Here is a 19,295-nt window from a genome sequence, read left to right on the forward strand (position 1 = left end):
CAGCATTTCTTATCTGTAAAGCTCTTTATTAAAAGTACTGTACATTCTGGCTTCTTTTTGCTGGTGTGAAGAACACAGGAAGCCGACTGACTTCAGGGGGTAGCAATTCATAGAACTTGGTGACAATAGAACAGAGTGCAAAGTGTCCAAGGACTCTTTGTGCAAGGTCCTTTATAGAATATATTTTCTCCTTTTCTCACAGCAGTAACTTACAGACCATTAAATTTCACACATTTCCTATTCATTTTCCATGTTAAAATACGGCTTATGACCCAGAGTAGAACTATCACAGGATTCTGCCCTGAAAGTCAACTTTTTACTATTTGATAATATATGACTTTTAAAAGACCAGCAAGTCATGGGCCATGAACCTATCCCCATAAGTGATTTAAATGGCTCAAACATGTGTACACCTTCACAAATGGAAAAAAAAAAAAAAAAAACGCCCTGAAAACATTACAAAGGATAAGATAAAATTATCAAAGATTGCAATTGTTCCCATTAAGTAAGACCTTTAGTGAGACTTAACAACCAAAAGGTAAAAAGGAAGTAAAAGTCCTCAGAGTTGTAAATGCAAGCAAAAACAAAATAAGAAAAAAACACAGCTCTATCCCCAATTCCAAACAAGAGAAAATCAAGCAAGTACCAAGGATTTGGAAGAGGCATTGGGTTTCACAAAACTTAATTTGATAAGCTCCTCAGTGAGAGCAGATTTTAAGGAAGGAACTTGTGGTTCTCTAAAGTCAAAGTTTATAAACTTTTCCTCTTTGGCATATTCCATTTTATAAACTAGTCAAAAAGAAACTGTTATGCCTTATATGTAGCAGTTAGAGTTCTTCCACTGAAGTTGAAATACTAAGCTATTGTAAGATTTTATTTTAAACCATCTCAGCCTATCTAAAAATTACTCGTCTTCATGGTTAATGTTCAATTCAGATGCCTAAGTATTTAATCTTGCCGTAAACTCTTAACAATATAGGTAGAAACAGAAAGAAAACCTATTTTCTTAGGTTTCAAAACCACTAACAAGAAGCCTGGATTTCCAAAAGAGAATATAATCTGTTGTCAGGTGTTCTCTCTACATCTATTTATATGACATACTATTAAGCATTTAATAACCTATAGTCTTTTGCAGAATCACTTATCTATGTGAAAAGTAGCCTCCTCCTCCAACACCTCTATTATTCTCTAGGATATAATGCTTCAGGTGGAGAAATGTCAATTCCGATAGCTAGAGGGAAGCTATAGTTAATAATATAGCTAGGGCTTCCCTGGTGGCACAGTGGTTAAGTCCGCCTGCCAATGCAGGGGACACGGGTTCGTGCCCCGGTCCGGGAGGATCCCACATGCTGCGGAGCGGCTGGGCCTGTGAGCCATGGCCGCTGGGCCTGCTCATCCAGAGCCTGTGCTCTGCGGCGGGAGAGGCCACAACAGTGAGAGGCCCACGTACCACACACACACACACACAAAAAAAAATAATAATAATATAGCTAATATAATAAGTGGTTATTATAACAATTATATATATATATATATATATATATTTTTTTTTTTTTTTTTTTTTTTTTGCGGTACGCGGGCCTCTCACCGCCGTGGCCTCTCCCGCGGCGGAGCACAGGCTCCGGACGCGCAGGCCCAGCGGCCATGGCCCACGGGCCCAGCCGCTCCACGGCATGTGGGATCCTCCCAGACCGGGGCACGAACCCACGTCCCCTGCATAGGCAGGCGGACTCTCAACCACTGCGCCACCAGGGAAGCCCACAATTATATATTTAATATATTAAATATTATGTAATAATTAGCCAATGATATAGCTAATATAATATAGCTAAGCCAATAGATATTAGAGAAGGTTTTAAGAGGTGAATAGTATCCCTTTCTTCTCAAGGGGTCAGGGGCCAGAGTAATAATGTGGGCAACTGGGGGGAAGGCAGGGGAGTCCCACGCAGACACAGAGAAAAGTTTACCTGAAGCTGCCAGAAGAAACATGGGTGGGATATTACTGGAAACCAAGGTAAGAGTTGGCAAAGAACTAAACATAAAATCCAAAAGGGAAATGAGAGTTAGGAAGAGAGGAAGAAAAAGTAAGGTTTCTGGCTGAGAGTCTTAGAAGCAAGATACAATCAGGTATATGGAATGGTGGCTGAGAGTCTTAGAAGCAAGATACAATCAGGTATATGGAATGGGTTGAGGAAAGTGGTACAGAACTGGTGCTATCACCAGTTAAGTTTCTATAGAGGCACACAGTGCAGGTCACAGAGCCAGACGTGGTTCTTAATTAGTGAGCTGTCGCTGTGCTGGGCTCACCTGAAAGGGGAGATAGGAAGTCAATGAACATGTGTTGATTAAGGGTTATTAACCTCTTCTTAAGGAGGCTGTATCAGTCTCAGACATTTCCAAACTGTCCACAATCATGTTTCATAGATTAGCCAATCATTTAATAAGGGTTCAAAATATGATTTGATATTGCCCTTTAAAAAACCATTCAATTAAAATTTAGAAAATGTCCTTATTTAAGCCTGGGGTTCACATTATCCCTTGATTAGAGCCTATGTTTATATTCACTACCACTGATTTCAAACTAGATGTGACCAGATCTGGACAAATCACAGAGTTAGGAAATAGCTCTCTGAAGAAGAAACAATAAGCCCAACAGGACGTTACTGTTTACGAGCCATGAAGCCATGTGCTTCAACCGTCATTCAGGTATCTCTGAAGGCAGCATGAATGATTTACATCAAACTGTGGGGAAAAAAACATTACTCACAGTATCAGAAAGGCAGGAACTGTTATATAAACATAACCAAAAAGTACATGAATCCATCATCTGCAATTTCCAGAAAAAAACACTAATTTAGGAATTAGATGGCGTTCCCATATATTATAAGCACAGACCATGATACGAAAATCTCTCTCTAAACTAAATCAATGTGTTTAAAAACTTTCACGACTTCCATGGGAATTCACAGAGGATGCTCATTCTTGGATCTCTCCCCAGAACACTCTAAGACATTCCTTCCAAGAAAGAAAAGGCACTTAATTTTTACTGAGAGTTGCCTGACCTGAGCCTGTATCTTCTGCAAATTAAGTCTCATGATGTCTGGATAAGAAGACTATATGGATTATCAGTAACTGCTGACAGCATTTCTAGATATGGAAAAAAAAAGTTCCTTACTATTTTTTTCAAGTGTCAATTTATTGCTGTTGCCTTGAGTAACTATCTAGTTATTTTAACACCATCATCTGTATCCAGTTAACTCTAAAATGGTACTCATAAGGCCAAGTTCCCTTCAGACTATCTAGCTCCATTAGACTTCCATGGCCCTAAATGTATTAAACCCAACACAAAATGCATGCCACAGGGGAACACGGTGAGGGACTAAGGATGAAAACTCACTGGGGAAGGGGATCCATCAAAGTACCTGATAAGTAAGAAGAATAATCACATTTTTAAAGAAGTATATTTTCTTATCATTATTAACGCTAAAAGTATTAGTTGATATTGATAACTTGCATTACTATGAATAAGTACTATCAAAAATAATTTCTATTAATACCTTAGAATGAATAATAATAATCATAATCACACTAAACACACTTCAAATATGGCACATCTCTTTCAAACTTTTCAAATATTTTCTCTCACAAGGTCTTAGAGTAGAATTCTTACAATAAATTATGGTGTCACACAAACACAATACTGCAGGCCAGTGAACTCTATATAAGAGGTTAAGTGACCACCAAAACAGAGGTAGAAGACAGCCTCTAAATTCCTATTCTTACATACCAATTTACTTAGTATCTGCTTATTAGTAGTCTAAGACTTTTCTTTAGTATTGACTCCCCCATGAATTTGAGCCAATGATTGCTTAAACATAATATACCTTCTTTTTATAAGGTAAGAAAGGACAAACACACATGAAACAATACATTTCATGCAGTCATGTCAACTTAATGAAAGAAACAGAAAACACTCCTCCAATAATAGATCTCAACCCTAACTCATCTAATTGAATCTACACCAAGCAGTTACAATTAGAGAATTGCTTTTTCAAAATATTCAATCCTCTTCTTCAGGCTGCTTTACCTTGTAGCTAAAGGCCAGAGAAATGATATGATACGGTCACTTCATAAGGAAAAGTGAAGAACTACCTCCTACTTCTAGTCTTCTTTTATCCTTTTCAAAAGACTTAAATAACCCCACTTGTAAGTTCTTATTAATTATATTGCCTTTGCTTCTGCATGAGTTTGGGTAACTACATTTCAACATTTTACCCTACCATTCACCTTAACAAGCAAAATTACATGGAGTGTTTTTTCTCACTTCTTTAAAAACTTCCTAGAAATTATCAACAGAAGTGTAACATATTGACTTTAATTTATAGCACTGCTTCTTAATAAACATTTATTGAATAAAGAAATGAACCGGGATGGTCACCCCAGTGCTTCCCAACTTTTTCCATTTCATGGCACACATGAAAAGTGTTTACAGGGATACTGGATCACCCTAGAATTTCAAAGACTAAATGCATTTCCTAAGTATCAAAACATACATTGATATAACACATGTTCTACACCAGTGGCAAACATAGGTCAGGTAACCTACGGTATGACTTCCTCAGATAATCTCCAGGCATTACGTGTGCATTAACTATTCTAAAGAGATAATCCTACAAGGTGTCAACAGTGATAAAAAGCATTTGGTAGAATTAGGATTGTTACAGAAGCTGAAGGGAGAAATAAAGCAGGAAGCAAGCTGAAGTGTTTCACGTTACGTGAGGCAAAGGTACTCTGAATACATTATGGATCCACTTGCAGAATCAGACAGAGAAATCTAGTCAGAGGGAAAACTTTTGTGAGATAGCAGTTGTTTACCTAAAAAAACGGAATGAGCGTGACAAGTTGGGGACAAAAAGGAATTCCAAATACATTAACTTCATTACCTAGAAAAACATATTTATCCCACCTTCAACACCAAATTTTTTTCCTATAGGAACACTCCATAAAGAGATGGACTTTTTCTTCACCATGCTTGAAAAAGAACACAAGCACAGACACTAAGATAGAGAAGATAATAAAAATGCCATACCTACTTGGTTAGAAAATCCTTCCCTTCACAGGAAATGCATTCTAGAGATTCTATCCAATAGAAAAAAAATTACAGGTGTCTATGCTAAATATATGGTTAGTTTAAAAGGCGGGGGGGGAGTTTTATTAATAATGTCTGATGGTTATCTTATTATACTCCAAGAACTGTGCAGATAGGAAAAATGATTATTTATCTTTAGTATGTTTAATATGTTTATTAAACAACATATCTTTAACATGTTTTATACGGTACTGATCAGCATGTTTTATATGGTACATGATCAGCATGTTGATCAGTACCATATAAAACAACAACCCACTATTTTTTTTGTTTATTAAATGACTGAATAAAAATATGATCAAATTGCAAGAAGTTAAAAAGAGATTAATTCCTGTTATACAGGGCCATTTATTCTGAATTAATTAATTTTTCCACCTTAAAAGATTGATATGAGAACTAAGGGATATATGCATCTTGGAATAGGGTGCAAGAGTTAATGAAAGCATTACAAATTAGCAAATCCATCAATAACAAAAATAACAGATTAGCATCATGTGTAGATTCTCTTTCAAAGTGTGCTTTCATTAAAGAAACATGTGCATCATGAAGTAGACATCAACTCAGAGTAAGGAGAAAAAAGAAAAAATTGGGAAAATAAAGATAGCAAAAAAAAAAAAAAAGCAACCTGTACTCTAAAACTCTGATAAAAATTATCCACAATGAAAGAATAATCTACAATTCCAATATTAAGCTTTACCCCGATTACTGCTCCATTATTTTCTTGCTTTACCTGAGAGGAATCAGCTTGGGCAAATTCTGTAGTGACCTTCAGTATCTGACGAAGATTTCGTCCTTTATCTTCAACAAGGAGGTAAGCCAGCAGAAGAAAAACATGCGCAGGGATAGCCGTGGTAATAGGAAGCAATGACTCTACGGAAGCTAACCAGTCACTTGTCGCAGACTCTTCTCTCATTACTTCAAGGATCCTCCAGGCTGTAAATATTGAACCATACGTGCTGGTTATGGGGAACACAAGCTTGTAGGAGAGCTGAAAAGTAAACACAAAAAAAGGCATGAATAAATGAGATAAATCTATCCATCAGGAATACATTTCTGACATTCATTTATTTTTTATATTTCATTGTAAGAAATCAATCCTTCCAACAAAATGAATACAAAATTTTCCATTCCTGCCCAAAACCTCTCTGCACGTATTTAAGCTAATGGGATTACACAAAAAAGAAAATAGCTGTCAGGTGAAACTCTAGAATAGTTTATTACCAATTTTCCTCATGTTTACCATTCGCTCTCAGTTAAGGCAGGAAAAAAAAAAAAAAGAGTCAATATACAAAACCCAGAGGCAACAGAGTTTGGGAAAAGCCATTACCACTTAAGAAGTATTCACCAGTGAGAGGGAAGATAGAAAAAAAACACTGTATTTGCCCAGCTCCAGGGACCAGTAAGAGGCAACTCGGGGCAGATGGCAGACTTGGACTGAGGACAATTCATTTTTGTAATAGACAGTCTGTTGATAGGAACAGAGTTGGTTCAGCTGGAGCCTGGAAATTCATTAATAATTGTGAATAACTCCTGCAAGAAGAAATAGCCTGACAGCTCTAAATTGAAATGATACCCGAAGAAGATGTTATACTTAAGTCAATCTGAGGAATGGCTCCTCATGGAAGTCAAGTGGTGCAGTCAGGGTCAGAGACTGGATAGAACTCTGCCAATGTAAGCTGTGTGCCCGAATGGCCCAGGAGAAGCCACAGACATTAATGAGGAATTAGATATTGCCTGCTCAAAAAATAATTCATTTAGAGTACAATGAGACAAATTAGAAATTTCTAGATTATAACTGTCCTGTTATTGGAGACTGACTTACATGGATAAGAATAACAGTTGAAAGGATGAGAAGTAAAAGTTAAGCCTTATAAAACTTTTTAATAACAACTTTATTGAGATATAATTCACATCATCAAATCCAGCCTTTTAAAGTTTATAACTCAGTGAATTTTAGTAATTCATAAAATTGTGTAACCATCATCACCAGCTAACTTTAGAACATTTTTCGTTACCTCAAAAGGAAACCCCGTGCCCATTAACAGTCCCTCTTTATTCCCTGTGACCCCCAGGCCCGGGCAACCATTAATCTACTTTCTGTTTCTATTCTGACCATTTCACAATGGAGCCACACAATATATGTGGTTTTTGTGACTGGCTTCTTTTACTTAGCATATTCTCAAGGTTCATACATGTTGTGGCTGATATCAATACTTCATTTCTTTTCATTATCAAGTAATATTCCACTGTATGGATATACCATATTTGGTTTATCCACTCATCAGTTAATGGACACTGGAGTTGTTTCCACTTTTTGGCTATTATAAATAATGTTGCTAGGAATATTGCTGTAAAAGTTTTTGTGAGAACATAGGTGTTTAGTTATTTCAAGTATATGCTTAAGAATGAAGACAACCTTTATTTGAAAGTAAATGCCAGGATAAAAACATACGGGGAAGCTCTATCTTTACTGATAGGAAAAGATCTCACACAGAAAAACACAAGATACACATAGTGTGCCTGAAATGCTACTAATTAATTTTTTAAAGGAAAGCACAGAGACCGTATATTTGTATCTGCATATATATGTGTGTGTGTGTGTACACACATACACACACACACAAAGTATTTAGACAAATATAGAAGAAATTAATAACTACTAATCATCATTTTCTATTTTAAGAGTGTGGAAACTGGACAAACAGAATCACAGGTGAGAAAGAGACTTCTCATTGTATACCATTTATAATTCTTGAAACATTTTAATGTATTACTATTTTAAAAATTATAAATTTTTTAAATTAAATGATACCTAATTTATTATAATCCTGTGTAAGAATTTTTTTCCCAAGAAGATGGAATTCATTAAAGACGAGAATCAATTTCTTTAGCCTAATGACAAATAGCATTGGACTTGAGATTTAAAAGACCAGGACTTTAGCGCAGCCATGCCAGCTATTAGCTGTTACCCAAACTCTCTGAGCCTTACTTTCCTCATTTGTAATACGGAACTAATGCCTACCTTCCTGCCAAAATTATTGAAGTTGATAATGAGATAGTACCCACAAAGCACCTAGCACAGGGCCTGAAGTTGCAGAGGAAAAAAAAATATTATCCTTGTCATCTTTAGGAGAGAAACATAAAATTGCTGGATATGAGTATAAGAGAAAATAATTGGAAATCACCATGAACCATAACTCGAGTCAAAAGCAGCAACATTACAGAGTAAACATAGTGAAACAGAAAAGTAATCCTACTTTGCTTAAAGTATTAGTCCAGGTTTAGGCTCTGTTTTTTGTTTGTTTGTTTTCCTAAGGAAGAGCAATGAGGAGAGGAGAAAGGCACAATGTTAAATAAGAGATCGCAGAACGGCCTCTCTGTCCCATTGAGTGACAGCTGCCACTGGCACAGTCCCAGGGCAAAGGTGCCACCAAGGGTTTTCTCTCAGCACCAGCTACCAAATCCTAGCCCCACTGCCTGGGGGAGGACCTGTGAAAGTGCTGGTAGGCCCTGTGTTTTAGAGGAGAAAGTAGGTGTTTAAAAATAAAAGAGAAGCTCATGTCAGGTGAATTATATCTCAATTAAAAAAATGAGAGAAGAAAACACAGAAGAATAACATTTAACTGAATATTAAATGGTTGCAAATCATCTTCAGACGTGAAATAGTTGCAAACCTTTACTTTTTAAAAAACTAATATGAACAGACAACCTTTAGAATGGGAGAAAATATTTGCAAATGAAGCAACTGACAAAGGATTGATCTCCAAAATTTACAAGCAGCTCATGCAGCTCAATATCAAAAAAACAAACAACCCAATCCAAAAATGGACAGAAGACCTAAATAGACATTTCTGCAAAGAAGATATACAGATTGCCAACAAATACATGAAAGAATGCTCAACATCATTAATCATCAGAGAAATGCAAATCAAAACTACAATGAGATATCTCACACCAGTCAGAATGGCCATCATCAAAAAATCTACAAACAATAAATGCTGGAGAGGGTGTGGAGAAAAGGGAACCCTCTTGCACTGTTGGTGGGAATGTAAATTGATACAGCCACTACGGAACAGTATGGACATTCCTTAAAAAACTAAAAATAGAACTACCATACGACCCAGCAATCCCATTACTGGGCATACACCCTGACAAAACCATAATTCAAAAGAGTCATGTACCAAAATGTTCATCGCAGCTCTATTTACAATAGCCAGGATATGGAAGCAAGCTAAGTGTTCATCAACAGATGAATGGATAAAGAAGATGTGACACATATCTCACCAGACCAGAAGCAGAAGACTGGAAAAGATAAAGCCTTAAAGAGTGTCCTTCAACTCTACACCTCTATGAAGAATCTAGTCAAGAGTTGAGAGGCTTGGTAGTGGTTAATTATCACCAAAAGACAATGAACACCATCCTCGGTATCCATGTTGTTAAGAAGACAATGATAACCATTTTGACTGGTGTGAGGTGGTATCTCATTGGAGAGGTTGTGGAGAGAAGGGGACCCTCCCCTACACTGTTGGTGGGAAGGTAAATTGGTGCAGCCACTATGGAGAACAGTATGTAGGTTCCTTAAAAAACTAAAAATAGGGCTTCCCTGGTGGTGCAGTGGTTGAGAGTCCGCCCATTGATGCAGGGGACACGGGTTCGTGCCCCGGTCCGGGAAGATCCCACATGCCGCGGAGCAGCTGGGCCCATGAGCCATGGCCACTGAGCCTGCGCGTCTGGAGTCTGTGCTCCACAACGGGAGAGGCCACAACAGTGAGAGGCCCGCGTACCACAAAAGAAAAAAAAACAAAAAAACTAAAAATAGAGCTACCATATGACACTTCAATCCCACTACTGGGCACATATCTGGAGAAAAACATGGTCCGAAGGGATACATGCAACCCAATGTTCATTGCACCACTGCTTACAGTAGCCATGACATGGATGCAACTTACATGTCCATCGACAGAGAAATGGATAAAGATGTGACACATATATACAGTGGAATATTACTCAGCCATTATAAAGAATGAAAATAATAACATTTGCAGCAACATGGACAGACCTAGAGATTGTCAAACTGAGTGAAGTAATTCAGGCAGAGAAAGAGAAATATCATATGATATTGCTTATGTGTAGAATCTAAAAAGAAATGATGCAAATGAACTTATACAAAACAGAAACAGACTCACAGACTTAGAGAAGGAATTTATGGTTACTAGCGGGGAAAGGTGGGGGGAAGGGATAGTTAGGGAGTTTGGGATTGACATGTACACCCTGCTATGTTTAAAATGGATAACCAACAAGGACCTACTGTATAGCACAAGAAACTCTGCTCAATATTATGTAATAACCTAAATGGGAAAAGAATTTGAAAAAGAATAGATACATGTATATGTATAACTGAATCACTTTGCTGTACACCTGAAACTATCACAACATTGTTAACCAACTATACTCCAATATAAAATAAAAAGTTTAAAAAAAAGACAATGATAGAAGCACTAGATCTAATTCCTTTTAACTTCCAACTAAAAGCTTTTAAGAAACCAGTTTACTTTAACTTACTATTGATTTACTGTTTCCCTGTAAATCTGAAATGCTGTTATTAACTCCCAAGTTCAGCACAAAGATGATAAATTACTGTTCAGGAAAAAAAAAAAAAACTCAAAAAAACAAAGTGGAGGCAATAGAGTATAGGCAAATCTAAACTCTATTTGTCGAACAGACAAAATCTGAATCTCAATCCTACCATCCATTACCTGCGTAATGAGGGGAAGTTAATTAACCTCCCTAATTTCAATTTCTTCACTTGTAAAATGAGTATTATAAGATTATCATCAAGGAAATGCAAATCAAAACCACCACAAAATAGCACTTCACACCCACTAGCATGGTTATAATAAAAAAGACAGGCAATAACAAGTGTTGGCAAGGATGTAGAGAAATTGGCACCTTCATACACTGCTAATGGTAATGTAAAACGGTGCAGTTGCTTTGGAAAAGTCTGGCAGCTCCTCAAATGATCAAACATGGAGTTACCATATGGTCTAGCAATTCCACTCCTAGGTATCTACCCAAGAAAAATGAAAACCTATGTCCACACAAAAACTTGTATAGGGGTGTTCATAACAGCATTATTCACAATAGCCAAAAAATTAAAATAACCCAAATGTTCAACGGATGAATGACAAAATAAAACGTGGTATCTCCATACAACGGAATATTATTTGGGAGTAGTTTCTTTTCAGAGTAATAAAAGGGTTCTAAAATTGATTGTGGTGTTGTGTACACAACTCTGCAAATATACTAAAAACCACTGAGTTGTGTACTTTAAATGAGTAAAGCGTATGTATGAGAATTTTATCTCAATAAATCTATTTTAAAAAATAACCAGCCTCCCACTGCATGACCCTTGGCAAGTTACCTATCTTCTCTATGCCTCAGTTAACTCTTGGATAAAATTAGACCAGTAATATTAGCTACCTCAAAGAGTTTGAGATAAAATCAAATGACTTAATATATGGCAAAGCACTTAAAATGGAGCCTGAATGTAAGACATGCTTAATAAACAGCACCATGAAGCAGGGGCTTTGTTGCCCATCTGGCCAGGGGCCGGAGAGCTTCAACCATTAGTCCAAGGCCACACAGCTGGAAATGGCAAAACAAAACTATTTCAAAGTTACTGTGAGAAATGAGTTGACCCATATAACTTCTTACACAGAGCACGTGCTCAATAAATGTTAACTTTAGCTATAAATAGGACAACAACAATCTATTACAAATTTTTATTTTTTTAAGAGACAAATATTCAAAATGCTTTCTGCTTACTATATACTACTTCAAAGCAACTGTGAATGAAACCTACTAGGCACTGCTTTATTCCAAGGTAATAAAGTTCACAGTACTTTATTTAAGGTTGAATAAAGTACGTTATCAAAAAATACTAATGGGGCTTCCCTGGTGGCGCAGTGGTTGAGAGTCCGCCTGCCAATGCAGGGGACGCGGGTTCGTGCCCCGGTCCGGGAAGATCCCACGTGCTGCGGAGCGGCTGGGCCCGTGAGCCATGGCCACTGAGCCTGTGCGTCCGGAGCCTGTGCTCCGCAACGGGAGAGGCCACAACAGTGAGAGGCCCGCATATCGCAAAAAAATATATATATACCAATGAATAAATGTATGACAAATCCTAGCTCAGTCACACCGTCTCTAAATCTTTCTCTTGACTAAAACAGTTCTCCAGAGCTGAATCTTGCCCTACTATATAATTGCAGGAATTTAGCTTTTAAGTCTCTTTCCCACTTTATTTCACCCAACCATGGCTCCCATGGCCACGCAAGAGACCCCAGCAGTTGGCTTCCTGTGACCCAGCTCTGGCCTATGGCACCCCCAGCACACACTTCACCAGCTAGCAGGCCATAACTACAATCTTTCCAACAAGCTGTGATATCAGCCTTGAGCGGGGAGATCCATTTAGTTCCACCCTTGCATACTCTCCCTCAGTCCTAGAAGTAGTAACTGCTCCCTACGTTTGTTACTGCAATATTCCTTAGAGCCTCATTTACAGCTTTCAATAATTAAACACCTTTTACTAGTTAACAATTTTTCGTATTAAGTTTTTCCTTGTTCAAATTATCAGCGTGGTTTCTCTCTCCTAACTAGACCCTGACTCATACACTGGTGCTTTCTCCACCCTCCCCCCAACATTCTTTGGGGTAGGGGGCAGCAAGATTTTAAGGACTTTAGAGTTTACAACCAGTGTTTGATTTTTTCACCTAGGAGAACACAAATAGGTGGTTTTAAATATCACATTTAACAGCTACCAAAGGGATCCTGTTTTTCATACACCATAAATAAATAAATAAAAGCTTATTAGATTATGTTAATCTTTTATTTTAAAGAGATGAATGGCTGGCTTGATATCTTTTTTAATTCTTAGAAATTGGGACAAGTTAAAATACGTTTTATTTCATGGTTATCAACATTTCAGAAATGGATAGGTAATAGAGAACTACATGGTACGGTATATTTACCATTGGTTTCATTTATCAGAAGAATTGTACTTCTGAAGAAATGCTTTATTTCTAAACCAAACACTCAAGTCGGAGTCACCAATTTAAAAATAAATAATAAAAATATAAACAACAAAAATCTGTGATTTTAAACAAAGTCTTTCTGTAATAAATCAAGACAGTAAAATGATCTTTTGTATTTGTATCAGAAGCACACATTCCTCATTGAACAGAAATTTCTTGAATGTCTACTATGCGGCCAACAATAGGTCAAGTGTGGAGGATGCAAAGACAAATAAGCTAGACAAATAAGACAAAAAAGCTCAGTTACCTATTTCTTTAAGTATGTGGAAAATAGACTATTCAGTTTAACAACTGCTAAAGTATTTTTAATTTTCCCATCTATAATCAGCTGAAAAAGATAATGCAGAAACACCTACGGTGGAAAAAATACCAAAAGTTCAACAATTGTTGCAATTTAAATATTAACATGCTTAGAAAATAAAGGCAAAGTGTGAAAAGGGCCAAGATTCCTTCCCTCAGTGAGCTCACAGCATAGTCGAATGTACAAATATGTACCCCCTAAATTAAGACACAACACAACTGAGTAATGCTAAAAGTACTTGGATGCAAAAGAAAGAGAGTAATGAATTCTGACTCAGGGAGGCTGAGAACACTTGGCTGGGTCTTGAAGAATGAGTAGATCAGGCAAAGGAGACAAAAGAGCATCCTGTGCAAAAGCAAAGGTTCAGGAAGATACTCGGAGGGTTTGGGGCGAGTTAAATTTACAGGTATGTTTGGAATCTAGAGTCCTGAAGGGTGCAGAAGAAAAGCCAACAGTAAACTGTGGCTTAAATTATTTTAAAGGGTGATCATATATCCACTCAAAGGCTCAAGAAAGCAGCACACTAGCATCAGGAGGCATTTATACCCTAATAGCATTCCTTCCTCCTCCCTCTTCACCAGCTGCTGAAGATAAAAATCCAGCTATTAGTGCTGATGAATAAGATTCACTCACACCTGAACAAATAGTAAGCCGAGTACTTACACATTAGATTTAAGGTGATCCTCAGTACATATCACTCATAATTTAAAGGAACAGAACTCTCAGACATAGTGCCCTGTCCCTACCCCCATTCAGAATCCAAGTATTGTTCTCTATGGGCAAACCAAAAGGGAAGGTATAAGGCTATTAGAAATTTTTGGCCACAGTGTGTAGTCCTGTCAGAGCAGATGCAAGAACTTCCTTCTCTTAATGCAAATCAATTACCTATTTCAAGTTTTAAAGTTTTAGTCAAACAATTAGGATTGAGGAAACTGTAGCATACATTCAATTTGCCTGTAGGCTACTTTCTGCTGTATGATCAAACAAGGAACAGGTCCAGCAATCCCTAACAATGCCTGGATTTTTGCTGCCAGAACATTTAATGATACATTATTAGAGGAATCTCTGCTTTTGCAGACAGAACAACTGAGGCACTAGCTTGCATTTATGTAATGCCTCTCTCTCTGGCGACTTAAGATGCTTCACCAGTTTTATCTTCTTTAATCCTCATTCAATCCCCAAAAAAGTCACAGCTGGGAATAATACTACATTTTAACGAAGGCAAAACTCAAGTACCAAAAAAGAAAAAGTCTGACGAATACAGGCCTAGAACCCAGCCACCAACCAGACACTGACAATACTTCTACATTATTCTAACAGGAACAGTAAGACTGACAAAGTAGAGTGGGGTAAGAAGCCCGCAGGCAGGGATAGGAATGGAGTGTGACAGCAGAGTAGGGCCACATACAGGAGGCATCAAAAGCCCCTTAGTTCTTACAGATCCCAGAACTTCCAGGCAATTGAGATTCCCCACCATGGATTGTGGCAGGTCCAGCAATAAGCCGCACTACTTGACAATGATGACAAAAAAGGGCTCCATGCTCAGAAATGTTGGAGAAGCACTAGGTTAAATAGAACTAGCTCCTTTTCTGCAGGATTCCTCAGAACCTTTAACTACTAGTGTACACTGGCAATTCAACAAGCAAAAAAGATTACGCAGCATTTCCAAAACTTATTTCACAGCCGGACTACGGCCCCCTCACAGTCCAGAAGAATATACTAACATCTACAACAGTGCCTGACAGAATGGTAAAGCTCAATGACAGAATTTAAACCCAGACAGATACATCATTCGGAGGTGAGATTATTGGCAGTGACTTAAACCCATTACCAATTAACCTTTATGTAAGAGAAACGGGACGAACTCATTACCTTTTGGTGGTCGTCTCTGTAGCACTCCTGCTGTACCATTTCTAAAATGTTTAGAGCCAACTGCTGCCTAGAGGGTCCTTCTTCGTCTGGGGATATACAGTCTTTCAAGGCAGTAGAAGATAATATCTGCAGAACTGGCATCACTAGCAGCAAGGAGGACTTTGGGATTTTCTGACCCTCAGCAGAAGAGAGAAGCTTCAGAGCTAGTTATCAAAACAACAATTTACAGTTTTTAAAATTAATACTACAGTCAAATAAAATGCTATTTTGTTTAAGAGTAATATACAAAACGTTTTCTTGCCCCTTTACAACTGGGTCAGACACATAACTAAGATGATAAACCTTATCCTTTTAGAAATAAAAAGAACGGAACAATTAACTCAGCTAAAATAAGCTGTTAAGGTATATAATTGAAAACTTGATGATACTCTTAGAGATAATGCATATCATATGTCAAAGAGTAAAATCAGGGGCTTCCCTGGTGGCGCAGTGGTTGAGAGTCCGCCTGCCGATGCAGGGGACGCGGGTTTGTGCCCCAGTCCGGGAGGATCCCACGTGCCGCGGAGCGGCTGGGCCCGTGAGCCATGGCCGCTGAGCCTGCGCGTCGGGAGCCTGTGCTCCGCAAGGGGAGGGGCCACAGCAGTGAGAGGCCCGCGTACCGCAAAAAAAAAAAAAAAAAGTAAAATCAACTCCTTTTTAGGTCAATGTGAATTCCTTTAAAATTCAACTTTTGCTTTTATGTCCTGTTACATCCTCTGCCCTCAACAGAACCAAGAGACCACAGAGCTCCTGATCTGTGGATAACAATATCAACATGTGTGCTTCTCTTACAAACCCAGCTGAGAATTATATCAAGAGATGCAGAAGTAAACAAGGTGAAGCAGGGCTGTCCTTCAGCTGTAACTGCTAAGAAGCAAATCAGCAAAGTCTCAAAGTCCATAACTAGCATAACAATCCAACGCATTTTTATATTATTGTTTTTAACATGGAAACTCAACTTACACATCAGAAACATACACACATGTACAATCACTTACTTACATGTATAGTCTCCCCTAGACTACAAACAGAATGAATTAAAGAATAAATATACTTTCTTTTCAGTTATTGAATGAATGCTGATTTACTGAAAGATGTTATTTGTAGGCTGCAGAGCAAGATTATTAAAGTAATCAACTAACTTCCCCACTACACTAAAAAAATTCTGTAAACCTTAAATCATGTCAGTGAATTACCAGTACTATATATATTTTTTTTAATTTTTACTTTTTGGCAGTGCCACGCAGCATACGGGATCTTAGTTCCCTGACCAGGGATGGAAACCGCACTCCCTGCAGTGGAAGCATGAAGTCTTAACCACTAGACCACCAGGGAAGTCCAATATTATATTTTAAATCACTGGGAAGTCAAACCTGAACATGGCATGAAATACAAACCCCTGATGCTCTGACCCTACTAATTTACATTTTTTGCCTAAATGTTAGTCTTAATCCATAATTGTCAGTTATTATGAAAACCCATTATCTTTAACAAAACACGAAATTCATATAATACAAACATTTCTATATTCTTTACTATGGATCTTCCAGGCATTTTTATAAATTGCTATTTACAATCAAGGCCAGTGTTAATAATTAAGAAGCATAACATTGTATCAGTGCTGTGCATTTTTTAAATTTGAAATAACAAATATTCTCTTGGTTATCCTATTTCTTTGAACACTCTTTCCCAATCTATAAAATAATAGTTTTTCATTACTTTTCAACATGACATGCTGGCTCAATAGTTTTCAATATGGTTTATTCAGTCTATCTAAAGTAACTTCAAATCAGAGACACTGGTTTACAAAAGAAAAAGTCTTCTATCCAACAAATAATAAAAGTATTGGAGTGTTTGATCCTGTATCAGCCTATCATACATGAGCCACAATAAAAGACTATAGCTTCAGAATTAGGAATGTGGTTTCTCTGTGGCTTTGAAAATTTTTTTTTTTTGGGTCAAAAAACAAAATCCATTTAAATGAAATATCCAGAAGAGACATACTTAGAGACAGAAAGCACATTAGTGTTTGGGGGGGCTGAGGGTGGGAACGAGGATTAACTGTAAATGGGCACAAGAAATTTGGAGGAGGGGGTTGATGTTAATGTTCTAAAACTAGACTGTGGTGCTGGTTGCACAACTCTAAATTTACTTTAAAAAGCACGTTATTGTACACTTAAAAATGGTGAACTGCACGTTAAATAAATTTACCTCAATAAAGCTGTTTTTAAAAAATAACAAAACTATGGTTGTCAGAAGTAACTGGACTGGAAAATTATAGCTATAGGACGATGTCGTGCGTACTGCTGTAAGGGAAAAAAAGGCAAAAGCAGTTCAGAAAGGGCCTAGGGAGGAGGGTACAAGGGGCATGGGGCCAATAAGCAAAAGCAGGGTAGGAATCAAAGCCCTTAAAACAGCCAAGGGTCCCCTCCATGTGCTAAAGCCATTTCCAAGACAGACTGTAAATGAAAGAGCAATTCACCCTCAAAATCATGATGAATTAAAATGCCCGGAAGAATGAGCTACACAATCGGTATTTACCTCAAGCACCTTTTAAAAATGAAAATGGCAGTGTATCAATATATCATGGCATCATAACATATACATCATAATTTAGACAAGATCCTACATTACTACATGGATTATGGTGGCCCAACTAAAGCAAGGCAACATGAATGTAAAAGCCGCATTTGAAAAGTGTGACTTGTTTGCCAATCTGCCACACCTGGCACCTTGATTCTTTACCACATTATTCGTAAACAGAACTTCTTTTGCCTCCCTTTAGCCCCATTCCTCACTTTTCTTTAAGTCAATACTGGATAGTCAGAAGAATGTTATCTTTCATTTGTTCTAGGCAGCTTAATAGAATAATCATACATTAAGTCTCGTTCAATGTGGCACCAGTTTGGAATAGTACAGGTATATAGAGTTTTAAAAACAAATGCAAATGCTAAACACTTATTTTCCTTCAAGGGTTTTATGCTATTGATTCTGTTTGCCAGTGTGAATAAGCTGGCATGCCCTTCAAAATATTTACCAATGTCACTGCTATATGATTTAGATCATAATGTCCTAACGAACAGCTGAGATACTTGGGAAATTATGGTATATGGAACCTTGCACAAAACACCTTTTTGGATAAGAAAAAGAAAGTCCTATTTGATAATGACTAAACAGAAAAATTCCAGAATGGACACTCAAAGTATACAGGACTTTTTTTCTACAGCACAGCAAGAAATGTAGTTCAAGTGACTCCTGCCAATACTTGTGTTATACTTATGTTTTACTCTTGTGAGTGTATTTATATTTACCTAGACTTAAGATTGGCTTCTGCTGACTTGCCGGAGTCTGTAGTAGTAGTAAAGCTATTCCAATTATGACTGGTTCAACAGGAAAATCCTAAAAAAAAGTAAAGAGTTGAAGAACTTTCCAGAGCCAAGGCTTTATAACATGTATCCAGGAAGAGTAAATTTAACATGAAATATTATAAACCTATTGTACAAAATAATTTACAGTAAGCCTGCTGTATTAAAGGAAGAACTATTGAAGGCCACAGCAGTCACATATAAATTCAAAATGTTATATCTGGCCAAAAAGCAATAAACTATAAACCAAATTAATTCAGAGGAAAAACTTGTAGTCTTCAAAAATCAATCTTTGCAAACCACTGAACACTACCTGAAATACTTAAGAATATTTCATTTCTGGAAAGTAGCTCAATTGTCTGCTTACCTAATACAGACATGATTCATCTATACAACTTACATAATAAATTATACTTAACAAATTTTAATAAATCTTGTTATTATAATAAAAGAAACAGTACCAGAGAAGCAGAGATTATTTT

General features: G+C 37.3%; 1 protein-coding gene across 6 annotated transcripts in view; it reads right to left on the reverse strand.

Moving 5' to 3' along the window:
- Window positions 1–19,295, reverse strand: part of FOCAD (focadhesin) — a 318,435-nt gene that overhangs the window by 207,565 nt on the left and 91,575 nt on the right. For all 6 annotated transcript variants that reach the window (XR_014293267.1, XM_082612332.1, XM_082612335.1 and 3 more), the window contains 3 exons: window positions 18,760–18,847; window positions 15,410–15,612; window positions 5,880–6,137 (listed from right to left, as the gene is read on the reverse strand). Coding sequence is in view for 5 of the 6 variants with exons in the window: in XM_082612332.1 (XP_082468458.1) it covers window positions 5,880–6,137; window positions 15,410–15,612; window positions 18,760–18,847 (549 nt within the window). In the remaining variant the exon portion in view is untranslated. The remainder of the gene's footprint in view (window positions 1–5,879; window positions 6,138–15,409; window positions 15,613–18,759; window positions 18,848–19,295) is intronic.

Source organism: Mesoplodon mirus (genome assembly GCF_964341445.2).
Source record: "Mesoplodon mirus genome assembly, chromosome: 1".
Classification (NCBI taxonomy): domain Eukaryota; kingdom Metazoa; phylum Chordata; class Mammalia; order Artiodactyla; family Ziphiidae; genus Mesoplodon; species Mesoplodon mirus.